This window comes from Ixodes scapularis, unplaced genomic scaffold (genome assembly GCF_016920785.2).
Source record: "Ixodes scapularis isolate PalLabHiFi unplaced genomic scaffold, ASM1692078v2 PGA_scaffold7__128_contigs__length_106722199, whole genome shotgun sequence".
Taxonomy (NCBI): Eukaryota; Metazoa; Arthropoda; class Arachnida; order Ixodida; family Ixodidae; genus Ixodes; species Ixodes scapularis.
In genome coordinates this window covers 101,944,932-101,972,667 of record NW_024609882.1, presented here as the reverse complement: position 1 = coordinate 101,972,667, position 27,736 = coordinate 101,944,932, and the positions used below count along the sequence as shown (strand labels likewise).

The window sequence follows — 27,736 nt, the reverse complement described above, 5'->3', positions numbered from 1 at the left end:
GGCACGCATAGCCTTGGTTCCACTAAGATTCTAGAGTGCAGCCCACTAACCAAGACTCGGGTGAACACATGTCCCGAAGAATTGCTTTAGGAAAAGCAGAAAGGAAAAAAATGAATGCAAAAAAGGATACGGTTTGAGTTGGTCTGCAAATGCTTTCATCTCGTCGCCAAGTGATTCCTGAAAAGAGTAAGATGCTTAACTTGAGTCAACCACCCGAGGAAATGTCCGACAACATACTGGATTAAATTGGATTTATATGCACTTGAGATACCGTGAAAAATCCTAAAATTTACAAAGAAAACAATGTAGCGACTGCTTGTACGAGTGCCAGCACTATGTCGAGCAAAATGAAAAGACGATCCAAATCAAATTGTTTACTGAGTATATTGAAGCCTTATATAACCAGCGTTTGTCTGAGGTAATTTTTTAAAAACTAAAAGCTGAATGCAAATTATTTTTTCCAACATGTACAAGTTCTAATACGCACTACAATTTTGGACATACAGTCGCCGACCAATTTTTTGGACACCAATGATTCGGACTTGTTCGATATTTTGGACCTAAAGGACGAACTGTTACCTACCCGATATGAATATATTCACGATCAATGCTTCAGACAACTTGAAGTCCCAAAGTTTGATTTTTCGGACAAAATCGTAGCAAACGATCAGTGGGAAACATCACCAAGAAGCTGCCTTTTTAGATTCTATGTTGGCTGCACATGGATTGGCGTGGTTTGGCGGTGATACTCAAGTACTGCCAAGTCTTACCGCTAGGTGATGCTATGCTACGGATTTTTTTTTCTCTCTAGCTGAGCGTCATTATCATCATCACTGTCACCATTTTGCTTTGTTCATTCGTCATTCTCAGTCGTGGATTTGCGCCACATCTTGTATCGGTGAATCGTGTTTTCGGACTACGCTGGATTGGACGTCATGGCCCCATCTGTTCTTCTGCCGCCGCAAAGTGTCACTAAGAAGTGCGGAATGTACTCGACCACAGGGTTGGGCAGAAATACCCTACAAAATATTTCAAATACAAATACTGGGATACATGGCAAATACGCCTAAAATGCTGATGCTGATATACATTTATAAGAAGGTATCGCAATACGTATCAGAAATACATGTGAAACATAAGAAAAGTATTTGAAAATTCAAATACAGGAATAGATTTTGTAGATATATAAGTAGAGATACATGATTTACATTAAATTTGATATTATTGTTAACAAACAATTAAATACTCGCAGTAGGATTTCAGCATTCCCCTTTTGGGCCAGGATTAAACGACTCCTTCGAAAAAGTTACGAGTTACTTTCACCCTTGATAGTCTTGCGATAAAACGAATACACCCAAAAATGTATTTCGATTCAGAAATACGAAATACAGTTGAAAAATTGTATTGCGATACAGAAATATGAATACAACATATATTTCTAAGATACCATCGCCATCATTTGTATCGCGGTACTGCCCAACCCTGCTCAACCTTAACGCTAGCAAAGAAGGCAACGATTCTCAAGCTAATAGAAAGTGGCCAACGCAAGCGGAGGCATAACCTGGAGCAAGGCACTATTGACAGGTTTTTCTAAGCCCGTTTAGATGTAATAAAGGCAAGTTTTTTAATTTGCTAATTTTTCTGACTGCTTTATTATTTGTACGTTTTTCCGACCCCTGACAAATCCGAAAAATCGGTCGGCGACTGTAGACATTTTGTAAAAACTAGAACCAGAACTAACTATGGCACACAACGATTGAATTGCCTCAACCCTCCTGCATATTTACCCCGACTTAACTGATCTATTGGAACACACTTCCTGTCCACAGACCTTCAGGAAACAATTGAAGATGTATCTCCTATATCTCGTTTAATGGCTTTCTCATAGGGTTCAATGTCTTTAATGGCTTTTATTTCACATTTTGTTGTTGCACTGCATGTTTTGTATATACTACTGTACAGTAAACTAGGTTGGTCTAACAATTATTTCAGAATAACAAATTTTTAAAAAATCTCCGGCAGTTTTGCTGTGCATTCTATATAAGAATGTTTCAGTTAAACGAAAAATGGATTTCAGAGTAGCAAATATTTCAGTTCAACAAACTTGATCGATGGACCCAGGGTTATTTTAGCAAGCAGTTCAATGGAGTTTTGTGCTCTGCAGTGCTGGCGTAGCCAATGCCCATCACCGCCTCTGCAGCGGCGGCGTATCATCGCTGGCGTTTACAGCGCCGCCTAGGCAAAGTGGCGGTGCGGTAGACAAAAACTAACATGTTGTGTCTGCCTTTTCTTCGTCGTCAGTTCCGTTCGGCCATCTTAGTTTTGGGTAACGACGGCAGGACGGCAGTTTGTGCGCCCACTTTCGTAATGAGTACGACAAAACGGAAGCAGTTGTCTCTATGAGACAACCCCAAAATCCTTCAGCATCTGGACAACAATCAAAGGCAAGTGGATGTTGCGAAGGACTAAGGGTTTCCACTGTCAACGTTGTCAACGATAGTGAAGCAAAAGTCGAAGCTTGAAGGAGAAACTGCGTTCAATCCCAATGGGAAACGACTCTGCACGGGATATTTCGAGCCAGTGGGCGATGCCGTTGCGGCCGGTGTTAATGAAAATTAGATTTTTTTTTTAAACATGAGAAAGGCAGCGACGCAACTGTTATGCTGTTTGTATATATCGATGTACATGACTCCATAAATTGGATTTCACACTTTTGACTGGATGTATACTGTGCCCTACGCTGTTCCATGTTCTAGTCAATATATTCAGTTTAGTGCACTCAGTTAAGTGAACCATTTGCTTGGGTTCATTGGCGTTCGCTCAAGTGAGAGTTGACTGTACAGTATTTGCAGTTTTTATGTCATACTTGTGTTGCTCTGTTGTAGTTCCGCTTGCATTCCAAGTGAACTCTAAAGGTAGGCGCCCAGTCAGGCGACATTCCCTGTCGCCTTTTGCCTCTGCGCCAAGGCAATTCTGTACAGTATAGACCACTTACAACGTAACCGCTTATAGTGCAGGACCGGGTATAACGCGGTTTTTTTTAAACCACCGCTTCGCCTCCCATAGAACTCCATGTAATTACATACTGCTTCAAATGCAGGCGCGCGAAGGGAAATACCGGTTATAGTGCGGTTTCTGGCACAGCCTGCCGACCGCGCTGACGACCGGAGCAGCGAGCACGCTTCCCTGTGCGACACTAGATAACAGCGCTGACGGCGCGAGCCACAAGCGGCACTCGCGGGGCAAGGAGGTTGCTCGAAGAAGCGGGGAGAAGCGAAGAGAGAGGCTTCAGTTGCCATAGCGACAGAGGGACGCACGCACGTGTCGCTCACGTGCGTGCGTCCCTCCGCTGCGATGGTTGGAAACAAGGAGGTTCTACGGCGTTCATCTCATCGTTCTGCGTAAAAGCGCTATCCTTGACTGAATTTTTGCTGTGTGACGCTATGATAACCCAGCACGTACTAGAAGGGAAGATCCACCTACTCGTGCGGCGATGTCGTGGCGACGCTCTCAAGACGGCAGAAACGCCCGTGTCGTCGTGTTTGTTTACTTCGACTACAGTGGTGATTGCTAAGCATTTGTGTCCTCGAACATCGCCCGGATTTCTTATTTGGCGTATTTCATGCGTGTGCTCAAGTTCAAGGTATTGCTGGCGCGTACCGTATGAAGGATGCGAATTTTCACGCGTTTTCATCACTGGAGAAAAGTGATTAGGGTTAGCAATCCTGAACGCTCGCAACGTCCGTCCGCAACCCGCGACGCCGTTAAAACGCTGCGCCAGGCAAAAGTCGCTCATTTCTTTCAGAATGTGTGACACACTTGAGAGAAAAGAGTACTAGTCTGGTGAAATAAAGACTTTCCTCAAACTAAGCTTTATTTTTCATCTAACATAAAATAAATTCTTTTACAAAGGTAAGTTGTCTGATGGCATGCATTTTGGCCTGAAAAATTGATGTTTTGGTTACAGCGCGGTACCGCTTATCGTGCGGATTTTCGCAACTCCCGCGACATACGTTATATGCGGTCTACACTGTATTGTCGAAAATTTTAAATAAATTATAAACAAAAACCATAGAATGCGGCATCTATATTTTTCAGGGCAAGTGTTTGTTCTTTTTTTGTTGTTGTTTAAGGCTACTGTTTTATTAATTCATAAGATCATGAGAATCCCTCTCCTGTAATGACCCTAAAGGGGTATTCACACGAGGGAGAAATCCCCGGGATTTCTCCTCGTGTGAATAGCCCTTAACGAGGGTTGACAGTATTCAAAATAAAATAATAAAAACTTTTCCACTTGAGCCGACGACCTGTACGGCTCGGTCAGTCGTGCACGCAGCCGCGGGAAAGTGGTGTGGCCACCGTTGCCATGGCTGATAACGGTGCCAGTGCTGCCACATGGTACTACTACCTACAGCAACCCCGACACTAAGCTTTAAAAATTACATCAGTGCCTCTTTCAAGATTTTGAAGCTTTAGGGCCTCACCTGTCCTCCCGGAGCGATGACGCTCAGCTCGATGATGTGCGACTGCGACACCGGTTCGCAGCTGTCGGGGTTCCCCTGCTGCAGCAGCTGCGAGCGAGACAAATCAATGAAGCATAAAAGGGGCTGTGCAACCATTTGCAGACTTTGGCCAATTAATTGCAGCAATCGGTCTGTGTCGCCAAGAAGACGAACAGAAAACCATTTTTGCCAGCATTGTTCAAGGTCACGGCAAGTGATCAAGATGAAAGACTGTTCGCCGCTAAAGATGGAGAAAGCAGCGACGGAGAGGAAATAATTTTCTTTGCTTCCGATAGATGGCACCACAATAACTTGTGTACCCTGAATGATGTCACACCGTTTCCCGATCTACAGCCACGTGTGGCTGTAGATCGGGGAAAAAGTGTTTATTCTGTCATGATTACGCAACGAAATTGCAGTATTTTGGAGGACGGTGACGCACATTCACTTATGGCAAGATAAACAGTATTACAAAAAATACGAGCTGCAAATTCTTTTAAAGTCAAGATGGTTGCCCCTTTAACAAATCAGCTACGAGGAAAGACGTGACACAATCCTTTTATTGCAATCCCAATTCTGCACCACCAGGTTCTGTTTCTTATCTCGATTGGCCAAATACTGCAATAAAACTTGGGTTTAGACTAGTTGGTCCATAACTGAATTAAATCTCTTTTTGAGGAGTAGAGAGATTATAGAGGTGTTCTACATAAAAAAGACAGAAGGCAATTGTGTCAGTGCTCCATCTGTCTAACTGCTTCAAAGTGAATCTGTGTTTTTGGATGGCTGTCATTGAGTGTGCGATTGGGTGTGATGCAGATAGGGCAATAATGTGTGTATATATAGGTGACCATGCTGCTATTAAAAACCAGCTGAGAGTAAAGCGCCTGTCCTGTCATGTGTGCATATTCATTGTCCCCCTTTTTCATTAACGCTTTTAACCTTTTATCCAAATAAATGCCTCATTTCTATTTCTAGAACCTACTCCGTGTGTGTTTGGTCAATACCTGCCGTAGAGTGAAGACAAAAATACTTTGGGCTGTCCTTCACCCCTGCTACTACAGTCCTGGAGCATTGCGCTTAATTTACCGGCCTTTACGGCAATTGCCATTTTAAAAGATCTTTATCTTTATGCAAGTACCTACTTCACCTTAGGCTTACAATAGGCAATACATGCAATAAAAATAGATGTCAGGTTCATTAGGGAAACAAGGGGCTATTCTTAGACATAAAATAAGAAGGCAACAATTATGGAAGTATATAGACAATGGCAGTTCTCAAAATACACGAAAAGGCATGGAGTCATGGTGGGTGGAACCTATGAGGGTTGTTCGAGGTTGACTGGAACTTTCGTCCACAAGGAAATCAATGAACAAGTTTAGAACGATGAAACTTTCGGAGAATGTTAACCTATCCTTCTTCAATATCGCACGGTCTGAATGACCTATTCTATTTCACGCATGCGCAGCAGTTCCAGTTATCGTGGTGGCGAGTCATCTATCTGTAACTGTGCAGTGGTGGTTCGTAATCAAATTTTTGATGAATAAAATTGGCAGCGACTTTTACCTTCAAAGTGCTAGAATGCCTGAAATGCAGTATTTAAGAAGCGATTGTTTTAATTTGTTTAGACGACTACATACAGTCTTAAATACAAACATGTCGGCAAAGCTCCACCTAGTTAAGTAAGCAATACGAAAGGGGTAGTACTTAGTAGACTAAGCAATTTCTTCGTCGTGCATGACGTTTCGAAGCCGGCTCGACTCCTTGTTCATGGGTGACCGTACGTGGGCCCACATTTCGCAATCTGTCATTGTTTTCTTCTTCCTTTTCAGTGCTCCCGATTGTAACCTCCTCTCCTTCAGCCCTCCCCGATTTTGGTCAACGTGTGAATTTTTCGCGCCCAGAAATAAGCTTTTGTCGTAGCTAAATGGAAGAGTTTGGTTGTCTGCAAAAATCCTCAGTGTTTTTATTTTTCCTATTTTATGTGTGGGGAACAAACAATGTCAGAAACAAGAGTGGACAAGCAGTGTCGACAGTTTGGTGAAGGACGACAACTGCCGACAAATGAACCCCGCAGGCACGTGCATCCCACTGCGGTCAGAGAACCCAGTTCTTCCGACGCCAAAGGAATCGGGTCGTTGCCCAAAATGATGGCGGCGGTGCATGAATGGATGCGGGAAATAACTGGAAAAAGTGACATAGTTTCATGCTAGCCAGAGTTTTCATATCCACCAAAGGAATACAAGTCCCGGTCAACCTCGAAGGACCCTTGTGGAAGACCAGTTGACAAATGCAAAGGAGCAAGGTGAAATGCAGGAGCTTTACCCTGAAGACCTTGGCAACAATGACCTTCATGCGACCTTTCTGGAACATGTGACCCTTGAGCACAAACTCAAAGTCCAACCTGGAAAAGATAAAAGACAAAAACCCTCGAGTGAAAGATTAATACGTGAAATTTTTAAGTTTTGGAATGGAGCTTGAGCCACGAGCGAAACAACCCCCGCATTCCAATTTTGGGCATGGCAGAAGCGAGGGCTTTCTCGGCTGCTAACTGGTCGCGGTGCCGCATCTTTCTGCTAGGCGAGCGTAATCGACCAACGGGGAATATCGGAACAGTTTGTGGGACCACAATCAGGCAGTATTTTGGGGAGAGCTGGCCACCAACACAGTAATGGTGAGAGAGGTCTCGCGGACTCTGATGTGCTTCTCCTGAGACCTCCTTCATCCACCAGTCGATATCAGCTTGTGTAAGGCAAAAGAACAATTTAAGATTTGCAAAGAATGCACGGGCCGTCTATCGCTTATGACGTGAAATAGCAGACGATCACGATTTCATCCTGCGTGCAATCATATTTCGCCGTGGCACTAGGTCTGTAGTAGAGATCCACCAGTTTTCGGTTTGTTAGCAGATAGCAGTAGGGATCGTACAGGGTCCAACGAAAAGAATTGAAGAGTTTTCAAGAGCAAGTAAAGATGTGTTCAAGGAGTGCTTATAATACTCTATATAGTAAATTCATAATATAAAAACTTTCCTAAATGCACTGCAAAAATTCTTTATTGCACGATACCTAGAAAAAGGCGCATTTGCCAAAGAGCTGCTAGTAAAGGGTTCTGAAGAGCTACTGTAGCTTTTCCTTGATTTCCTGGCTGATGTTTAGAAGCTCTTGCATGTTGATTTTCGCCGTTTTCCTTAGCCTGTTCGACTTGACAATGTAGGTGATGTCACCTGTTGCCTCTGCTTTCTCAGCGAAATGATAGGCTGAAGCTGTCAGATCAGCAACCATTGTGGCAAGGCGCTTAGTAGTCATTCGCTAAATGTGTCTAAATGTGCCATATAAGAAAACTTCCTCGTTGGAATTTCCAAATTTATGTTAACATACACAGAACAAGAATAATTATATTTTATTATTGTAAAACAAATTTCATTGTAGCAAAAAAAGAAAGAAACTATCATTGGGAAATTTAAGGGTTTTTAAGCACCAATAAAAATTCCAGGGCTTTCAAGTTCTGGAAAACAGCGTTTCCAAATTCGAGGGATTTTGAAGGTTTTTGAGGACCCGTGAGAACCCTGTGCCATGCGGATTTTTTTTTTTTTTTTTTGTCTCAGTTTTGTTTGAGAGTGACACTTCATAGCAGACAAAATCTGTTCTTCGCTTGCGTCGGCAAACAAACTGTCTGCAAAGTATCATCTAGCTGCTTTAAAATCGGCGCCACTGTTATGGCCTGCAGAGCCGTTGAGGCCTGAATAGGCGACTAGGCCCAGTGTTGCTTACCGGAAACCCAGCTCATTGAGGAAGCTGACGAGGTTGTTGGAGGTGCTCACGTCGATGCAGCTCCTCACCACCGTGTGCCTGCTCCTGTCCCCCACCTCGGGCTGACCCACGTAGCGGAGGTGCCTGCAAGCAGACGCAAACAGGGAACGCCGTAACTGTTACCCAGACGACTTTGTAGGTGTCACGGGTCCCTGCCCCATAAACATCATGGGACTTCAGTCAGTATTTGTTACGAAACCCCGCCCTGTATTTATTACGGGACTCTGCCCCGGCAATTTTGGGTGGGGTTCAATATTTTCGGGATTTATTTTTCAGCAAATTCAGGGACGTTTTCTCGGGACTTCAGAACAAAATGAAACTAGAGAAACTGGCAGAACCAGGCACGACAGATGTGAGCAGTTTTTTGGGGTCTGACGGAAGGGAATGCAAAAGCAATGAACGTAAAATAAATACACATACCCCTATGGGAGCTCAATGGGACTGGTGTTCGTGAACGTAACAGCCGGGAAAATACACCAAGCACCAAAATACATCAACGAGGTTCCATGTTAATTCAGGCCAACTGCTCGTTACATACATACTTCCCATGTAAGGAATAACAAGAAGGTTTAGCCCTCAGAACGATGTACCACGCAGCTGTCTATTTAAAGATGGTTCTTTCCACTCGGATGTATGTGAAATAAATAAAAAAATGGGCGATTGCTGTAACAGGCCATATGCGAAATGCAAAGCGCCATCTAGTGGGGTGCCGAAGGACACGCTCCATCTCACCAGTTGGCTTTGGCGCTGGCAAAGGCCAGGGCACGAAAGCATAGTTCTGAAGAATACTTCACTCGCACAAGCACTCATGCAGAGAAAGCGCTTTCAAAACCTAGGTGCCTACGTGCATGCCTTTGCTGGCATTCAAAGCCAAAGTTCGATTGGACGTTTATGTATACCATGGTGGTTGCGGTGAGAAACCAGCGACCGGCAAGGTGTCGAGCACGTAACAATGCAATCAATCCTCGATTGTTACCGACAACGCTACGAAATTGATAAACAGCAGAGGAATGTTGATGCAACAAAGATGGCAGCACACAGAGTGTTGCCAGACGTTCTAATGATTTCACATTTGGTCTGTAGGATGGTGCTATCATTTTTCGACTGTGCTGGGTATGAAATTCCGTTAAATGGCCATTTTACACTGACGATCAATGTGATACGAAAATGTAGGGAAAACGGACCACCGTTTCGGAGCCTCGCTTGCACGAGCCGGAATCTCCCTTCCGCCAAAATTCATCACCAGTCGACCGAAGCACCACCCTCCTTGTGCACTGGGGATGTTTTCTGAACCTTAGTTACAGATGCGTCCAAAGGCAAGCAAGAGAGGTTGTGCAGGAATCAAGTGGAGACACACGTTGGGGGGAGAGCGGAGTTTCTATCTCGAAAGTTAGCAGAGCTGGCCTAGTACTAAAAACATTGGTTATATTCTTGGTTTATTGCACACATAGCCGTTTGCTGATAACATGAGGGCAGGTCAGATACGGCAAAAAGTTGTCTCAAATTGTGCTTGAATTTTTTATTTTTTTTTTATTTTATACAATGCAGAAAAAAAAGAAAAAAAAAAAAGGTTGACCACGGGCATTAGGTTTCTGGGAGAGGGCAATTTGGCCAAAGGAAACGTCATCTGGGGCTTGCTTTTGCAAAGGAAGAGCCTGCTTTGAGGCTAGACTCCAGTGTCCAGACTAGCCTTAAAGGAGGTGTTTCGCAGCTTTGAATGTAAAAAAAGATGAAGCCTTCCGACCTAAAACAGGCCCTCGTCCCTTTGTGAGACTTTGAACGGTTCACACTACATGCTCCTGTGAGTCGGCTTTCGAATGAGACGGGTGTTTGAAGAGGTCGGAAAGGGAGAAGACGGAGTGAAAGAGTTGCGTGCAACAGTTGGAAACAAAATAAATATGCTTACGTGAGCAATAAATAAGAAGAAACAGAGAAGTAGAAAAATCTGCCATCTGTGTGGACACTTTACGGCGAAGAAAACATAGTTTGTTTTTTGTTTAATGTTTCGCTTCTGCTGTCGGGCTTAGCCTCTTCATAGGCTCAAGCCCACTTTTCCCTTTAAAAAAAAAGGTTTAGTTTTCCATCAAGTGTTTTTGCCGTTACGTTTCGGTACTTTTACAAAAAGAGTAATTAAGTTATCGTTACAGTTACCTCAAAAGAAGGTACCGCATTATAGTTACGAGCTACCAAACAAATAACGAGTTACAGTATCGTGATACTAGTAGGGCGATACTACTCGAAAGTGGTTTAGCCCCAAATCACCGACATCTTTAATTTTTGTGGGCTGACCAAACTCTCTCGAGAATTTTGGGCTGTTCAGGTTTCGCCCAAACGGCCCAAAAGACTATGCTGGACTACTGGAGTGCCTACCGGTTAGACACTCCGAAGTACTCTTGTCCGCAGACAGCAGCATCATTTGTAATACCCTTCGACACTCACCAAGGCATCTGCGGGCTGTCCAAGGACTGCCTGGCACGCACCGAAAGCGGGGCACTCGTCGGACCTCCTGAAACATTTGCAAGAGTGACGAGAAATCGCAAGACAGCAAAACTGCCCGTTGTGGCAGACGACGGAAAAATAAAATGGTGCAAAAGACAAGGACTAATAGAAGATGTAAGTATGCGGGACAAGCGCCGACTGGCAACTTGTCCCGTACTTCTTCTAATAGAACTTGTCACGAAAACAACTACCTTGCCGGTTGATTTTAATTGCTGTGTTCGTTTGAGAGTGTAAAAACCGCCTAAATGTCCCATTTGTAGAATGATCTGGTCGGCGTGAGTGTGATCTTACGGGAGTGCAGGACATTGCAGCGCCACGCACTAGGTACCGTTTGCCGGCAGAGCAGGCTGCAGCTTCCTTGAAGGCTGGCTCACACACTCGCGACTGCTTTCGACCGACCGCTTTACGACCTCTTGCAATCTCTTCCGGCGAGAGAACATTCTGGCGCCATCTGTGAGGTGGCCCTGGAACTGCATTTCACTAGAGCAAAGGTTCTGCAGTATTCGCGAGATCAAATGTACAAACTATCTACAAGAAACGGTCATTTATAACATTGCCGAAAGTTTTGTCGCGACGATAGTGAAAGAAGGATGCGTAAAAAGGAAGGAAACATATGGAAATTGTAAGTGTTCCACGGCTGCCCGACAGATGGTTCCAACGTGTTCGTAGAACGTAAGACATCCTAAACAGCCGGAAGTGTGTAAAGGTGCCTCAAGTGACCTACCCTTTCTTTGAACTTGTTTCAGCTCGGCCGTTGCGTTAAAAACGGGCACAATGCTCCTCCTTACATCAAGACGTACCGCAGCAAAGGCCGAGAGTCCCCCTTCGTAGCTCCTGCTGCACACGAATTATTGCACCTGAGGCACGACTGTGAGCAAGTAGCTGACGCTCGTAGCCTTCTCTGCAGGGCGCCTTAAAGGAACATTCAGCTCGCGAGTCACACGCTCTATCTGAGTACTTAAAACAAAATACGCTTCTTCAGTTCAGTGTCCCTCTAGGGTGAAACAAATCGCAGCGCTCAATTCGATGGCTCGTTCCCTCCCCCTCTCATAAAAATAAAAAAGCTGCTTGGGTTTTCTTATTTTGTTTGAGTTTGATACAGCTCACGAAACGAGCTTAGGTTCTTTTCAAGCTGGAGCGGTAGACCGTTCCAAAGATATGCGGAGCTCCACCGTCTTCTTGGTGCATTACAGCGATACAGTGTATGGCATGTGAAGCAGTAGCCACGTATACAAGACGCTTTCTACATTGGTTCAAAGTTTCGCTCCTTCAAATGCAAAGAAAGGGACGATGACGAAGCGAGAGGAGGAAACCACCAATCATGGCAAGCAGAGAAGAGCAGGACTTGTCCCGCCATTCTAAATTTGTTAGTCGCAATAACCTCCATTGAAGATTATTTTGGCGGTGTATTTTACCCCGGGAAATTTTCGGCTGCAAGTCTCCTTCCCATCGAAAATTAGACCAACACCCTCAACAGGTTCGACGGAGGCCGCCGACAACTGAGTTAAACGACAGGTACGCTTCCAGCACCATCTCCCTTCAGCGCAGCGAGCAGATGATGGCACCCGGTCGAAACCAGATGCTTCCGCTTGCTGCACCCATCAGGGGATGGCACCGCAAGCACGACCACTCTGTCATCTGCCATGGCATCAGCCGCCAAACATGTCACGAGTGTCAATTTAATTTTAAACGGGCAACAGAGCTACGTCTCGAAATGTCAGGAGGCAAAATGCACCACTAAAATACAGCTTTGCTGAAACTTTGAGACAGCTACGTGTGGGCACCGATTTTTCCTGCGAATACGACACCGAGTTCCTGGATTCTTAATGCCCTTACCGTGCGAGCCACAGAGATCGTTAGCTTTTCCAAGGGACTGCATAGATAGGTCTTTTTACGTATCGAGCTAAGATGTTCTGCAGAGATGGCTGAAAATTGTGTATTTTGCGTATCAAAAATTCTAAACAATGAGCTCACTTGAGTAATATGTAAAAAAAATTAAGGTTGTGAATTCGCTATGAACGGTGGCCGTCTTCTAACAAAAAGTGTCCAATTGGCGCAGCGGTACAGCGCATGCACTGACCTCCGATAGCGGACAATGTTTTTGAGTAAAATTCGGCGAGGGCTCTTTAGCTGTAATGCATGATTTTTCTGTTTTTACTAATAAAAAGCACTGAAAGAATGCAAAACCAACAAAAAACATTATTTGTCAGGCTGTTTCGATGTAAACAGCTGCCGCCCATCCCTTGCCTGTTGTGCCACGCAGACATCTTTTGTTTGCAGATGGCCGCCAAAAGTAGCGCATTCACGCTCATAATTTCGTTACTCTTTACTCGGGTATGTTCACTCCCTGAAATTCAGATGCACAGAATGCACCACCTTCGGCCGCCTCCATAAAAAATCTTAGTGCGAACACTGAACTGCCCGAAGCAGGTCCTTTCGCAATTTTTGTTTGTCTCTGTTTCCGTGATTGTATGTTGTCGGCGAACGGCGCAATGGCCACCAAAGTGAAGCAAGGGAAGCTGCGTTGGTTGTGACAACAGTGTTGGAAAGGACAACAACAAAAGGGCAACAGAGAAAACTGTAACTCATAATGTCTGAACGAGTTAGGCGCATCTTATGATGCTTTTCATTTTGTGTATAGGGCGAACTGTTGTCGCAGTGACTCTGTTGTTACTGTCGCATCAGTGAGTTGCCTAGGTCGTTCTGAACACAACTTACGCAACAGCGTGAGCCGGTCATTGCACTTTAATCAACATTAGGAGGACAGTAGGCAGTTCTTCCATTGCTTCCACGAAACAGGTTTAGACTTTGGAAGCTCTTTTACGCCAACACACTGCCAAAGGTTTTGAATGCAGTTGATAAGAAATGGGGCAAAACATTTTGAAGCCAATGCTTTCTTGCTTAAACCCGAGCGTTGTGCGTTGAGCTGGCCCGCAGCGCAGTCCGACCTGTTTTTGGCTACCATATTTGTCGAGAGTCACGAATAGGCGGTATCACTGATCTCAATGACAATTACTGGATCGCACTTCCCGCTCCCGCAGGTGAAGCCACCGGACGGCCATCTTGCTCGTAGACAATTTGCGGTTTTGCTAGCGTTACAGAGGCTGACGGCAGCGTGCTGAAGACACACTTTCTAGTTGTTCGTAGTCATTCGTCGAAGAAAATTTTTAAGATCCTGTGTCAGGGTTAAGACTTGCCGTTGAGAACAGGTGGAAATTTTTACGAAAGCACAGTGCAGCAGGAAAAAGCCACAACTCGTCAAAATCAAGTTTCGAGCGGCATGATCAAGGCTTCCTTGGCACGCCGAAGTGCTGCGTCTCTGTAAGATTTTGTACTACTGATTTGATTGCCATAAGCGTCTAGTAAACAAAACAAAACAACAAGCCGCTGATGCCGCCCTCTTCCCCTCCCTTCCCCCAACCCCCCCTCTTCTGTTGCCACTGGACACTGGATCAATCTCCTTTCTGGACCGCGAGTGCTACAAGTTACAAATACAGTAGTCACAGTAAAAGTAAAACGCTGCCCAGAGGTACATACGGCTTCACTCACATTGCGCTCGCAAAACACATCCATATGGCGCCGAAACAAATCTTTACCGGTATCCAAGCGTGCGGAGGCACAGTGACACAGCACTTTGGCATGCCAAGGAAGCTTTGATCAGGCTGCAAGACCGGCGACAATTGCTTTCGACGAGTTGTGCCTTTACATATGGTTTGACGCACATTGCCCTCGCAAACCACATCCACACAGTGTGGATTCTTGATCGGCCTGCAAGTGTGCGGAGGCACAGAGACGCAGCACTTTGGCATGTCAAGAAAGCTTTGATCAGGCTGCGAGACCGGCGACACTTGCTTTCGACGAGTTGTGCCTTTACATACGGTTTCACGCACATTGCCCTCGCAAACCACGTCCACACAGTGTCGATTCTTGATCGGCATGCAAGTGTGCGAAGGCACAGAGACGCAGCACTTTGGCATGCCAAGGAAGCTTTGATCAGGCTGCAAGACCAGCGACACTTGCTTGCGACGAGTTGTGCCTTTACATACAGTTTCACGCACATTGCCCTCGCAAACCACATTCACACAGTGTCGATTCTTGATCGGCATGCAAGTGTGCGGAGGCACAGAGACGCAGCACTTTGGCATGCCAAAGAAGCTTTGATCAGGCTGCAAGACCGGCGACAATTGCTTTCGACGAGTTGTGCCTTCACATACGGTTTCACGCACATTGCCCTCGCAAACCACATCCACACAGTGTCGATTCTTGATCGGCATGCAAGTGTGCGAAGGCACAGAGATGCAGCACTTTGGCATGCCAAGGAAGCTTTGATCAGGCTGCAAGACCGGCGACACTTGCTTTCGACGAGTTGTGCCTTTACATACGGTTTCACGCACATTGCCCTCGCAAACCACGTCCACACAGTGTCGATCCTTGATCAGCAGGCAAGTGTGCGAAGGCACAGAGACACAGCACTTTGGCATGCCAAGGAAGCTTTGATCACGCTACAAGACCGGCGACAATTGCTTTCGACGAGTTGTGCCTTTACATATGGTTTGACGCACATTGCCCTCGCAAACCACATCCACACAGTGTCGATTCTTGATCGGCCTGCAAGTGTGCAGAGGCACAGAGACGCAGCACTTTGGCATGTCAAGGAAGCTTTGATCAGGCTGCGAGATCGGCGACACTTGCTTTCGACGAGTTGTGCCTTTACATACGGTTTCACGCACATTGCCCTCGCAAACCACGTCCACACAGTGTCGATTCTTGATCGGCATGCAAGTGTGCGAAGGCACAGAGACGCAGCACTTCGGCGTGCCAAAAAAGCTTTGATCCCGCCACGAGACCGGCGAAACTTACTTTCGACGAGTTACGTCTTCTTCCTGTGGCACTCCGCTTTCGTAAAATTTTCCACATGTTTACAACGGCAAGTCTCGACGGTTACACAGTGTCTTAAAAACTTCCTTCAGCGAATGACGACGAACGAGTAGAAAACGTGTCTTTAGCATGCTGCCGCCAGCCTCTGCAACGCTAGCAAAACCGCAAATCGTCTACGAGCAAGATGGTCGTCCGGTGGCTTCACTCGCGCTGCAGCGAACAAGCGGGGAAGCGCAATCCAGCAATTGTCATAGAGATCAGTGAATGGTATTCACGGGTGGCCATAGTTGAGCCCGTTGCTGCTCAGCGCGAGTTTACGATGCGTTTTCAAAACGCTTCCGCAACGTGCATTGCGCACCACCAAGGTTGTAGTCCTCGGAAGATGAGTAGGGGCCTGTTCCGAGCATACGCTTTGAAAACCGCACTCAATTATGGCGCCCACCAGTTCGGGCTACGGCAGCGGTACCGCCGAAATAACAGCCTGTCATCCGCTGTCACTACAAAACGACCGGTGTGACCCGCGCAAAGAACCGGACCGCGAACACCTGACGACGTTGTCTTACGTATCTGGAAGACCATCTCGTAGTCGTGGAAGGACTCGATGGGCGAGTCGGAGTTGTCGCACAGGCCCCGCAGCCGGTGGAGGAGCACCTCGCAAGCGCCGTCCATGATGCTGCCCTGCAGCAGGTACTCCTGCTGCGGAATCATGCCGACGCCCCGTCGCACGGGACTGCCGCCCTCCATCCTCGCAGACTTATTTTGCGAGGAACGCAGTTATGAACACAGTGCAGAGAACGAGGAATGAAACCCGCAGTTTTCCGATGAACACTTGGATGAACCCTTGGACGAATCCAACCCGCGGCGAGAAACGAATGACGCTCCGGATGGGATTCGGATTGGCTTTCGAACAGTCTGTAAGTTATAACTTGGATTTTGATTGAAATAGCGTATTTTATAACAAATAACAACGTAACAATTTATATTGGATTATAAAAACAATTTCAATAGTTTAAATGTAAAAATAAATTAAACTCAAATTCGTTTTGGTCATAATGAAATGCGCATGCGCATCACCAGCAGACGATGTTTCCGGTTGGTTTCAAATTGGCTTTCAGATATTTTGAAATAACCAATTTAAAAATTGATAGGAATAAAACATACTTTTTTTACTGAATGGTTCAGACTACAGTGGTTCAGACACTGATGCGCGATTTCGAGGAACATGGCGGTGCGCGCGCGTCACGAGGTGAGGTTTGCGTCAGTTGCGTTCTTCTACAGCCGTGATCCCCTCACTTCGGGAACCGATTCTTTGTCGGAAGGTCGACATGGAAGTTGTTACGGCGGTGACCGCTGCGCTCATTCTAGGAGTTGTCGCACTTGTCGTGGAGAAAAAGAGGTGGCCATGGTGGCCATTCGAATGGACAACAGGCGCCGCACTGTTGGCACTAGGGTGCCTTCATGTGCGCTTTGCTTAGGGTGGTGGCATCTCGCCATTTTGTCACACACTTTTACATTTATTTTTTTTTTGTTCAGAAGCGCGTGAAAGAGCGTGTCCCTGCACGCGCTTGTGGCGCTGACTGTGCTATGGCGACATTTTGTTCTCGTCGATTTTTTTGTATTTTTCCCGTGAGCGCGTGCTGTCGGCATGTGGTACTACAAAGGGTGGCATCACCCTAAACAGAAGGACATTGAGGCACCCTAGTTGGCACTATACTCTGTTTCACCTTATGATGTACCGCAGGAAAGGCCACAAGCACGAGCTCCGTGCTCTACGACACGTCTCGGCGGCACAAGATCCCGTGCACCAAGGGCAGCTGCCAACGCTATGAGCTCGCGCTTCTAGCCTTCGCTGCTGTACAGATAAGGTGAAACGGAGTATACACCGTCGCATTCTCGTGGATGATGCGTAACCTCGCTCGTCCATGATTGGGACCACTCGCAGATCAGAAATATCACTAACCACCCAAACGCCCACTTTTTTTTCTTTTTTTTTTTTAACGTGTCAAAGATTTGTGTTTTGCTCACCATGATGCCAACAAAGGTTCAAAGGAATTTACTGGGTTTACTTCCATACAACCGAGAGCCTGAGGCAGCCAAAAGGCAGAAGACCCTGCAACCAAGTGTTGGCTGCAGCCTCCTCAGATAAGAATACACGAAAGTGTGAGGCGGGTTGTCTACGAAGTGCAGCTGGTCACAGGATTTACACGTCCCTGTACGCCGCAAGCCTGAGGCCCCTGTAAATATGGAGGGTACGCGTTTGTTGTTTTAGAAAAATGATAAATATCAATGAAACTACATCAGGCACCATTTTATTCCCATCGAAAATTTATAAAAATCGCTTATAACTTTTGAATAAGGTAACGGTCAGTTCTGAAATTCTGGTGTCTGGTCGGGATCGCTAACAGCAAGTTTAGGCGGAGATTGGGCATTCGGCAATGCATACTTTAATACTGTAAAAAAAAAAAAAAAAAAAAAAAAAAAAAAAAACTTTTTTTTTTTTTTTTGATGACACGGTGTAGTTATGTTGACGACATAATTCAGGAAACAAGTCAATACCGTACCAAACTAGTCTGCCCTGTTCTACTAAAAAAAAAACAACACCTTTCCTGTACCGTCATATGAAGACATTAATACTAAAAGTTTGCTTCTCTTGCTGTTACGTCCATGGCTTTTTGATGGACGTACTTGGGGACCATTGTCAGAGACAAGACTTCTTTAGAACAGTACCCCTTTACAACAATAAATAAATAACAGCAGTCATCCTTCTGTATCACCAAAGGGCCATTTAGCATAAACACACTAAAGATGTCTCTTTTGGGGTTCTTACAATGAAACAGTGCACAAAGTAGTATCTTTATGCCTTTATTATACCTTCAAACAAGATGCTCTTGCACAAACTTAACAAAACATATGGTCAGTTATGGATCCATGGTTTCGGTTGAACGCAAGAAAACAAGAAAAAATTGTCCCACAGATGAACAAACTGATCAAAATACAGGATTGATGACAAGGAGAGACTAGGCTTCATAACGAGAAATAACAAAGTAAATAATTTTCATGGACATCTATCAACTGACCTTGATTTATCTTGGGAACATTTTGTCTGTCTCAAGTAGGTAAATAAATCGAATGAGCATCGTCGCGATAATTCGATTTACCTCCATCAGCCTGCACTGGCACAGAAAAGTGTAGCATAGTGCAGAAATGTACAGGGCAATGTACCTTCGGTTGTTTCTAGATAGGCTGCACTCGTAGATTGAGTATGGTGGTCTGCACAGAGTGCGCCAGGCACGGGTAAATCGAATGAGCTCACTATATAACTCTGTGCAAAATGCTCAGCATCCTATTGTGACAAACTTGCAAACCTCACTTTCAAATATTAAATTGTCACCTCACATCTATTGGGGAAATAAAGAACAAACATGTAACATCTTTTCCATAACAAGTAAGGCAAACAGTGATAATTTACCTCTGGGATAGAATTTCAACATATAAAACAAATTATTTTGTAGAGGTCAATATTTATATGCAACAAAAAACAATGCTCTAAATATATGTAGCTTTTCACAAGTGGCCTTGAACTCCATTAAAAAAATAAAGACAGGTTAAATGTTTAAACATTGCCTAATTGAAGAACCTCTAATAAACCCACTAGTCCATTAAAGCTCCAGAATAATATTTATCAGTGATAAACTGCTCACCGCATTCACAATAACACTCGGGAGGGGGGAAGGGGGGGTTAATGGACTGGATATTTCTTGCGCAACAGACTTCTGCATGGAGAGCAAAAAAATAGATCAATAGTGTTTCTGTGTCTCTCATCTGACTTAGATTCCTTGTACTTAAAGATATTCACATATTTCTGACAGACCGACTCAGAGCAGCACATGCTTTCACAGAAATCCTGCAGCTCAGCTGCAAGATGGAAGTGACTCCCAAATTCCCGTTGAACCAGAAAGACAATCACCTGGAGGATTGCAGTAAACACTCTCGTGGCAATTATGCACCATCACCCTACTAAGCCACAGGAAACAATGGCAAGTAGAAAAACAAAACAATCATACCATGTCGCAGCACTTCACTAATGTACCGTCTTCCATTGGCCAAAATGCTGTGCCAGACTTGAGCCCAACAGTTCATGGAAATGCAAAATTGAAGGCAACCACCACAGGTCACTAGAAAAGGTCTTTCTGAGGTAGATGGAGTCAACCAGATTGTGTAAACACACAACTTTGAAAGCTAGTCCACAAAATCCCCTTTGCAGAGAAAATACATGGTGCAAAGTCATCTTGATGTGGGACATGCCTTTGCAGTGGTCATCTCGGAAGCACTCTTCAAACCTTACTAAGTTACCACCAGATGAAGCAGCAGCAAAAAAACTCTCGCCGGCGCACTGGCCCCACCCTTGCTCACAATGAACTGCTTCCAGTCATTCATTAATTGCAGTCTGGCAGGAATGCCACCAAAAGGGCCCTAGTTTCCTCTTCTATATTGTTGAATGGTCCAAACTCATTCTTGAGGAACAATCCCAGCAGGCTGTCTCGGACAAACACTGCAGTGTGCAAAAGATTGCAAACATTACATTTGACTAGAGGTTGGAGCTATGGGCAAAAGCTGTTTCACTTCTGAAAGTCACAGGCTGATGGATGGACATTCTTCTTGGTGCCAGACAGCAATGGCATTTGGAACTTCACGATGAAGGTCTGCGACAGCGCTGCCTCTGACAAAGCTCCTTGTGAGATGTGTTACAATAGGAGCAGATTCTCATTTCAGAACTCCATCAAGGTCGCGTTACTTGTCTCACAACCAGTCAGGTTAGGCACCGACACAAACTTACACTGAAAACAAACTGTCCCGGATCAAACTCTCGATGTTCAGAACACACCACAAACTCGGGCAGCAGAAATCACGGTGAATTTTTCGGCAGCGCGGCAAGGAATCGTAGCAGCCTCAGAGCTTGATACTAGCGAAGAAGGTGGTTTCTTTGCCTTTCAGGTGTTCAGACTCGAGGTAGACTAAAGATATACACAGAAAGAAGACGCTCCAGGAACCTGACAGCAAATATCCAGCCCTAAGCTTCGCAGCAGTCATTCTAACAAGCTGACCTGTCCGTGCGTCGCCCATACCAGTGTTCGAAAGAAAGACATGCCTGCCCATAGTGATGACCTACAGTTGACAGCCTTCAACGCTTGTTAGAGTCACTGGATCTGGGAAGTAGCGCCATTGCCTTTCAGCATGCTAGCCAGACACAAACAAAAACTAACATTGAGACGACAACACCTCTCAAGTTGATTTGCTGATTGGTCTCGGTTGCCATGGGCCGCAGAAAGAACAACCAAAAGAATCATTCCAACCAGTTCCACCACGATCGCTATGGAGTATCATCGTACTGAAAGTGTTCACCGACCAATATAAGCGTCTTCGGCATTGTGCATGCAGTACATGCTTATCACTCATGCTCATCTCCCCAGATCTGTTACAATATGGTTGTTCTTCTTGCATATTTCGAGACAGGAAAATTATTTTTCAATGCCTCCAAGCACAGACGTCGCATGTAATGGCCTACATCTTCGTACCGCCATCACACGCAACGTCGGTGCTTGGAGGCACTGGAAAATTGTTTTACCGTTTTGAAATAAGCAAGAAGAGCAACATAAATGTAAGTGATCTGGCGAGGTGAGCATGAGTGATAAGTTTATTGCATGCACAGAGCCAAAGACGGTAAAATTGGCCGATGAACGCTTTCAGTATGATGATGCCCCATAGCGTTCATGGTGCAACTGGCTGGAACAACCCTTTCGAAGCTTTGAAGACTTGAAAGGCCCGAAATGGCGATTGCCATGGCAACCGAGACAGATGAGCCAATCACCTTGAGAGGCTTTGTCGTCTCCATGTTGGTATATTCGCTTGTCTCCGGCTAGCAGGTGGGAAAGCAATGGCGCTACTTTCCCAGATCCAGCGACTTTATCGCATGCTGCAGAAAATGCAGTGGCAGTGGGTGAATAGCTCGTCGCGATCACCGCGGGGCGTACAGCCCCGCTCAGAGTTGCATCCTCGTCAGGTGGCTGGTCTCGTGGCGGTTGAGGTTGGACTTTGAATTGAAGCTCTTGGGGCAGAAGGAGCAGTGGAAGGGCTTCTCCCCGGTGTGGCAGCGGACGTGGCGCTCCAGGTTGCACTTCTGGTTGAAGCGCTTGGGGCACAGGTGGCACGGGTAGGGCCTCTCGCCCGTGTGGCGCTGCATGTGCCGGGCCAGGTTCATCTTCTGGCTGAAGGACATGCCGCACACGCTGCAGCGGAACTCCCGGTCCACCGCCCACCGCACCGGGCCGCCCTGACGCCGGGGACGCTGCCAGGGGACTGCCCTGTGCAAGGAGACGGAGGGACCACTGTCACTGACCAGGTGAAGACAACGGTTGTCCCGCCTTTGGCGCACCACCTTCGATGAGGCTTCGACATCTCGTGCACTCTGAGCCGGCACGAGGAGTGTTAGAAAATTAAACACTACGCAAAAATATGAGGTTGAGCGTTTATTTCAATCTGTGTAACCAACCAGCCCACCAGTCCATTTCGATTCAAAGTCATTTTGTTTAAATAAACACGGTGCAAAAGGACAAGGATGGGTGTTTATTTCAACGTCTGTAGCCAGGTAGCACACTAGGTTCATTTCATTTACTTACTTAGATGTATCTTTGTCACACACCAGTTCATTTCATTTACTTATTTAGATATCTTTCTCTCTATCTTATATCATTTATTTAAAGTTTTGATAAATGTCTCAGGGGGAGCTATCCCACATCTTTGATCACAGCCGCACACTACGATTGGCAATTCACGGGGCTTGTTCCGTGCTCCGGAGTTTGTTAGAACTGGGCTATGCTCATCATCTTAGCGACTGGACACAAGCCCCAACCCAGAAGCATACGAGCATACTGATTGTCACCGAGCTCAAGTCTAGTGCTCGTGCAATGTTCATGTCTAATCCATAAGCCGCACTTGACCATCGTCACACCAAGCTAATCCCCTTGACTACATCAACAAGCTTTGCAAAGGAGGAACTGAAAACAATAGTCTGCTTCATTCATGGTGTTGCATGCGAGCATACACGTGGCACACTTGCATCAGTATGATTGTGTATGTTACATACATAACACTCAAACCCAAAACTGTATCTGGGCATCTTTAAGGCTTAACGAAGTATAATCTTCTCCAGTCAGTTCGATGCATGTGGAACCATTTGAAAAGTGCAGCTTGCAATTTCTACTTCTCTAGCATGCTCCAAAAACAATGGAGGGGGGTGACCCTGTTCAAACCCTTCTTACATTCACAGGTGTTTGGAGCCAAAGTATAAAATGCATCGAACACTAATCAACAAGGCAGAGAGTTTACAATCATGTGACATCATTAATTTGACCTCACTGAGACTAATCTACAGTAGAGTAGAAAATTGAGTGGAGCAGCGACATCCCGCACAATAAGGAGTGATCGAGCGTCGCTCCCTCCGCCCGTGCAAGAAGCCAATGTCGCGTAGCAGACGACAGACTAATTAATTCCTCAACAAAGGAGGGAATTGAAATAAAACTTAACCTACATTCTAGATTGGCATTTATTAGACGTCTCACTCAACTATCTTCCGCAAAATACCGCAAAAGCGTCCACTATTAACACTTCCCAAACGAAAAGGCTGTTTGCCTTTTCGTCAGTATGAACCAACTAACCCACATCGCCACCCTTATTCACCTCCCCAACTTGGGAATTCTTCAAATTATAGATTAAGCCCCTGATTTGACCGGACAAGCACCCATGCCTAGATTAACCCAGTCTTCAGTGAGAGCGGGGTGGGTATTTTGGTATTTTATGGTAGTCACGCCGTGGCGGTGGCACTTCAGGTCTGGGGTGTGGGCGCAAGTGGCCATTTTCTGCCTGCCCGGTTCGTCCAAGAACGCCAGACAGGTGCCGCAAAAAGAAAAAAACCAGATGCTGTCGGACCAAGATTGCTTCTGGGAAAAGCATTTTAGGTTGAATTCATAAAGGCTTGTGGCCGTCAGATTTACTTATTTTGTTTCAACATGAATGTAGGAAAACCATGAAACTGACCGGACTACCCACAAACCACGTTCAGCGTGCCTTCAGGTTCAAACGGCCATCTGATCGAACAAACTGTGGCCTGCTCCTTTAAACTCGTCTGCTTGTTCAAACGACAACGGCCCGTAGAGCAAATGTTGACCCGGTAATTGCAATAAGAAGTGGGGGCATCAAAAGGAATTAAGTTTGAAGGTTGGCTGGGGTAAGTAGGCTCAATGTAAACAGTGGATACAAGGAGATTTGGATCATTGTTACCAGTGGTCTTCATTGACTTGTTACGCCCGATTCACTTGGTTCGATTCTGCTCATGATTTTCAGTATCGACGCCGAGAGCCGCAGCTATTGTCCACACTTCTTTTGCAGCCCGAGCAACGTCGCAACTGAAAATAGCGAGCAAAATCTCATCACGTGAATCAGGCTTTAGCATCCACTCTGCCCATTCACGCGGAATGAACCGCCGCATGTCACATTATTTAAACAAAGTTTTGCGGTGTAACGAGCCTCGCTAATTTTGCTTAGGCCTCTAAAGTAGTGAGACATTGCTAGGAAGACGAAGAGTCAACAATTTTAACGCGAAAAAGAGCACGGGAACTCCAATGGTTTGTCAATGGTGGGACAGCGCACCTCTTGCCCACACCCCATCGCACATGCGTGGTGCCGGTGGCGTGTCGTTGGGGGCATTCTGGTTTGTAAACATAAGTATAGGTGTATAGTGATATTGGTGAGGCAGCTAGTCATTTTGCCAATGCTAACAAAAAAAGAAAAGAAAAAGTAGCATGTTGTTGGCACTACACTACTTACACATCTCTGTGGTTGTCAGGAAGCTTTGCCTCCTGTAGACTCGCGCAGGTGTTGCGTGCAGGTGTGAACTGGGGGTACCTGGCTTCCCAGTTGGTCATCCTTCTCCCTGAGAGAGTCATGCGCAAGTAAAATGACACTGGGCCAGTGAACAAAATACAAGAAGAATGCTCGCAATTGCCAGATTTTTCCGTCAAAACATATTTAAAATGTGGCAAATGTAAAAGAAGATTGCCGGTTCAAACAAATTGATACCCATTGTGTAGAAAGCTGGTCGAGATCGGACATTATGAGGGACACGGGAATTTGTAAATTGAAGATTTTTGGGATTATTTGTGTGTGATAAAACTTTCTTTGTGCGCTAATAAAGCAGGCATTTTTAAAGGTGTGCTGTGTATGAGAATTCTTTACGAGCATATACGGACTATGCACACTAAGTATTTAAGGAAAAACTTATTGTTTGCAGACTATACACCAGGTGCAGGCTACAATCCCGAAAATATGGTATGCTGCAACGTCCTGAAGCAACAACAATGTCACAAACATGGGGCAGGGTTTTCGAAGATAGAGACCACAAGGAATAATGCAGTTCTGATCGACAACAAAGATGGCCAAGTACACTATGCAATAACGTCTCTATAGGTTGATTCCTCTTGATGTTACAAGTTGTCGCATTGACTGCGAGTTTTCCTGGTGAGGATTCTGAAAGAATCAAACACAGTATGATTAGCAAACACCGTCGGTCTACATAGAAATGGGATAGCCCTGTGCAGTGACCATCCCTAAACTAAAGCCTTGCCGTGCAGATATCCTCCTTCCGACGCTATTTAGACTTAAATTCGAAAACTTTCCAGTTCGAACGCCTTTTTTTTTTCCTTACCGAGGTATTTTGGTACCGAAAAAAAACCACTTCCATTATCACCCCCTAATGCCATGCTCGACAACAAACCACACATTCTACGAACAAATGCTTCACGGAATGACCACCGCGGAATCACTGTGCAAACCGGGGCTCCACAAACTCGTCCACACGACAGCTGCTATCCAGTGACGTCAGGTTCTTCAAGCGCCGTGAACCGATAAAGCAGTAATAACAACAGAACATCCCGCAGAATGTAGCAACGGGACTGAAAATAAACCCTGCTGTCTCTCGGCAAAACCGCAAAACATAACGCTACCCACGAAGCGCCGACAGACAAAGCTTGAAGCACAACTCGTTCACTGGGCACCGAGAGAATTTCCGTGTATGTACCACAAGTCGACTCGCGCGACGACACCACAAACACGTCGCAGCAGATGCGCTGGTTGCCACGTGAGATGAACGCCAATATCTTCCTTACTGCACAGGTCAGATCATGTCGTGGTTGTTCGCGGAATTCGCGCGACAAATTGAGTCGGAAAGACACTCGGAACGTTCACACAGCACAGCAGGATGTGCGAACGCCAACTTTAAAAACACATCTCTCCTGCTCCAAGGTTGCGAGTTGAGATAAGCTGGATCTGCATATCGCCGCCGCTCTTTCTAGACATTGATACAAAAAACAAAATTAAATGGCTTAAAGAAAATATAGTAATAAATTAACATGAAACTGATTTCTTTCTTTTAAGATAGAAGACAAGAAAAACATTACAATAAAATAAGACAAAAAAAAAAAAAAAACGAAACCGAAACTGAAACCGAAACCTTACGTATTTCTTGGCGGTGTCACAGTAAAAAGTTATGTTACATTGTACCGGCGTGCGGTCGTGTATCACTGCTGCGTGATGCACGCTAAAGACCCCAGGCTAGCTGTTGTACTGCACTGGCTAAACTGCTCATCTACAGCTGGGAGATAAGTTGCCCGTTGAGGCAGACTAGGTTCTAGGCGGTATAAACATGGACGCACCCCGAAAGAGGGTTCCCTTTTTCAGGACTAGGGGCCCTGCAAGCACTTTTTTTACTAATTTTTAATTTGCACCAAACCTGAGCGCACTGAACGTAGTAACTTAGTGTAACTTTTATTTTCTTGAAATTAGCTTTATTTTAAAAGTTATAGTCAAATCAAAATTACAAAAACAAGCAAAAAATAACCTCCCTCATGACGTCCTTGGTTGCTTGAGCGGCCGTGAACTAGAGGAGGGGTAGTGAGCTCATCGCGAGCGCTCACAGCTGCCGCATTCCGTGTCGACGGCGCGAGAGGGCGCCACTAAAGCATGTTCTGGACAGGCTGTATGCAGCGGGCAGCCAGAGCGGCTCTCATTGCCTTTGCTGCGTGGTTAAACACTAATTCGGCATGGCACTTCATTGGCCACAAACGACAGCAAACACGGGGTAAATATCAGTTCAGAGTGGGAGCCACTTCGCGCTGCCATACCGCGAAACGGCCAAACAGCAAAACAAAGCATCTCGCTGACGGCCTTCGGAAGGCACGGAGCCGGTCGGATCCTCCTGCCCATACGACCGCAGCGCTGCCGCGTACATCCGGGACCTTTCCGTGTCGGCGCCTGATCCCACTACTTCTTTCTAGTATGCGCCGCCTTTTCCACCGCTTGGTGGCGGTAGAGCACTATATAGCTGCTACGGAGCGGAGTAACGCAATCCTTTGAACCCCGTGTTTTGCCGACAACATGGCCGACAGAGCGGCTCGGCGCGAGTCACGTGGCACTCAGGGTTCCAGGAGGCGGCCCGCCCTATGGGAGAACACATGGAGATCGACACAACATGGCTGATTAAAAAATGAACGGCGAGTTCACACTTTTCAAAACTAGTCTGTCGTGAAGTTAGTAAAGCACTAAACACTTTATCAAAGTTTTAACAATATCGGATGCGTGTGCAAATTTTGAGAAGGCAATTTCCAAGGCAATGGCGTTTGAAGCAGACGATTTTTGCTCGCAGCGGAGATGGGCTTTTCGGGTTGGCCGGAGCGGGTGACGTGAATGGTGTGACGTCGCCGTGTCGTCTGCTGCTGATGCCGCTCAGGCAATCTTTAAAAAAGAGTCAGGTCCTTGCGGGGCACAAAATTTAGCGCAAATTATTCTAAAGTGTTCCATTATTATGTCAAAAATGATTGCGATTCCGTGCATTCCCACAATACTGGAGAAACAACGATTTTCTCACGTTCTCCATGCATTTCTGACCGCTGTTGGAACCTCCGGGCGTTCGCCGCTAGGCGCCGAGAGGCAGCGTTC

At 45.8% G+C, this 27,736-nt stretch overlaps 1 protein-coding gene across 2 annotated transcripts; it reads right to left on the bottom strand.

The window, feature by feature from the left end:
• Window positions 1–22: 22 nt before the first annotated feature.
• Window positions 23–16,581, bottom strand: LOC8028251 (mediator of RNA polymerase II transcription subunit 18). Of its 2 annotated transcripts, XM_029991786.4 has the most exons (6): window positions 16,252–16,571; window positions 10,751–10,817; window positions 8,273–8,395; window positions 6,825–6,903; window positions 4,485–4,571; window positions 23–177 (listed from the first exon to the last, which is right to left on the bottom strand). In XM_029991786.4, the coding sequence occupies exons 1-6, from the start codon at window positions 16,430–16,432 to the stop codon at window positions 46–48; spliced, it is 669 nt and encodes a 222-aa protein (XP_029847646.2). In that variant the 5' UTR covers window positions 16,433–16,571; the 3' UTR covers window positions 23–45. The 2 variants fall into 2 exon arrangements, with proteins under 2 accessions (XP_029847646.2, XP_042142494.1); XM_042286560.1 differs by lacking the exons at window positions 23–177; window positions 4,485–4,571 and having other exon boundaries at window positions 6,582–6,903; window positions 16,252–16,581.
• Window positions 16,582–27,736: the final 11,155 nt, after the last annotated feature.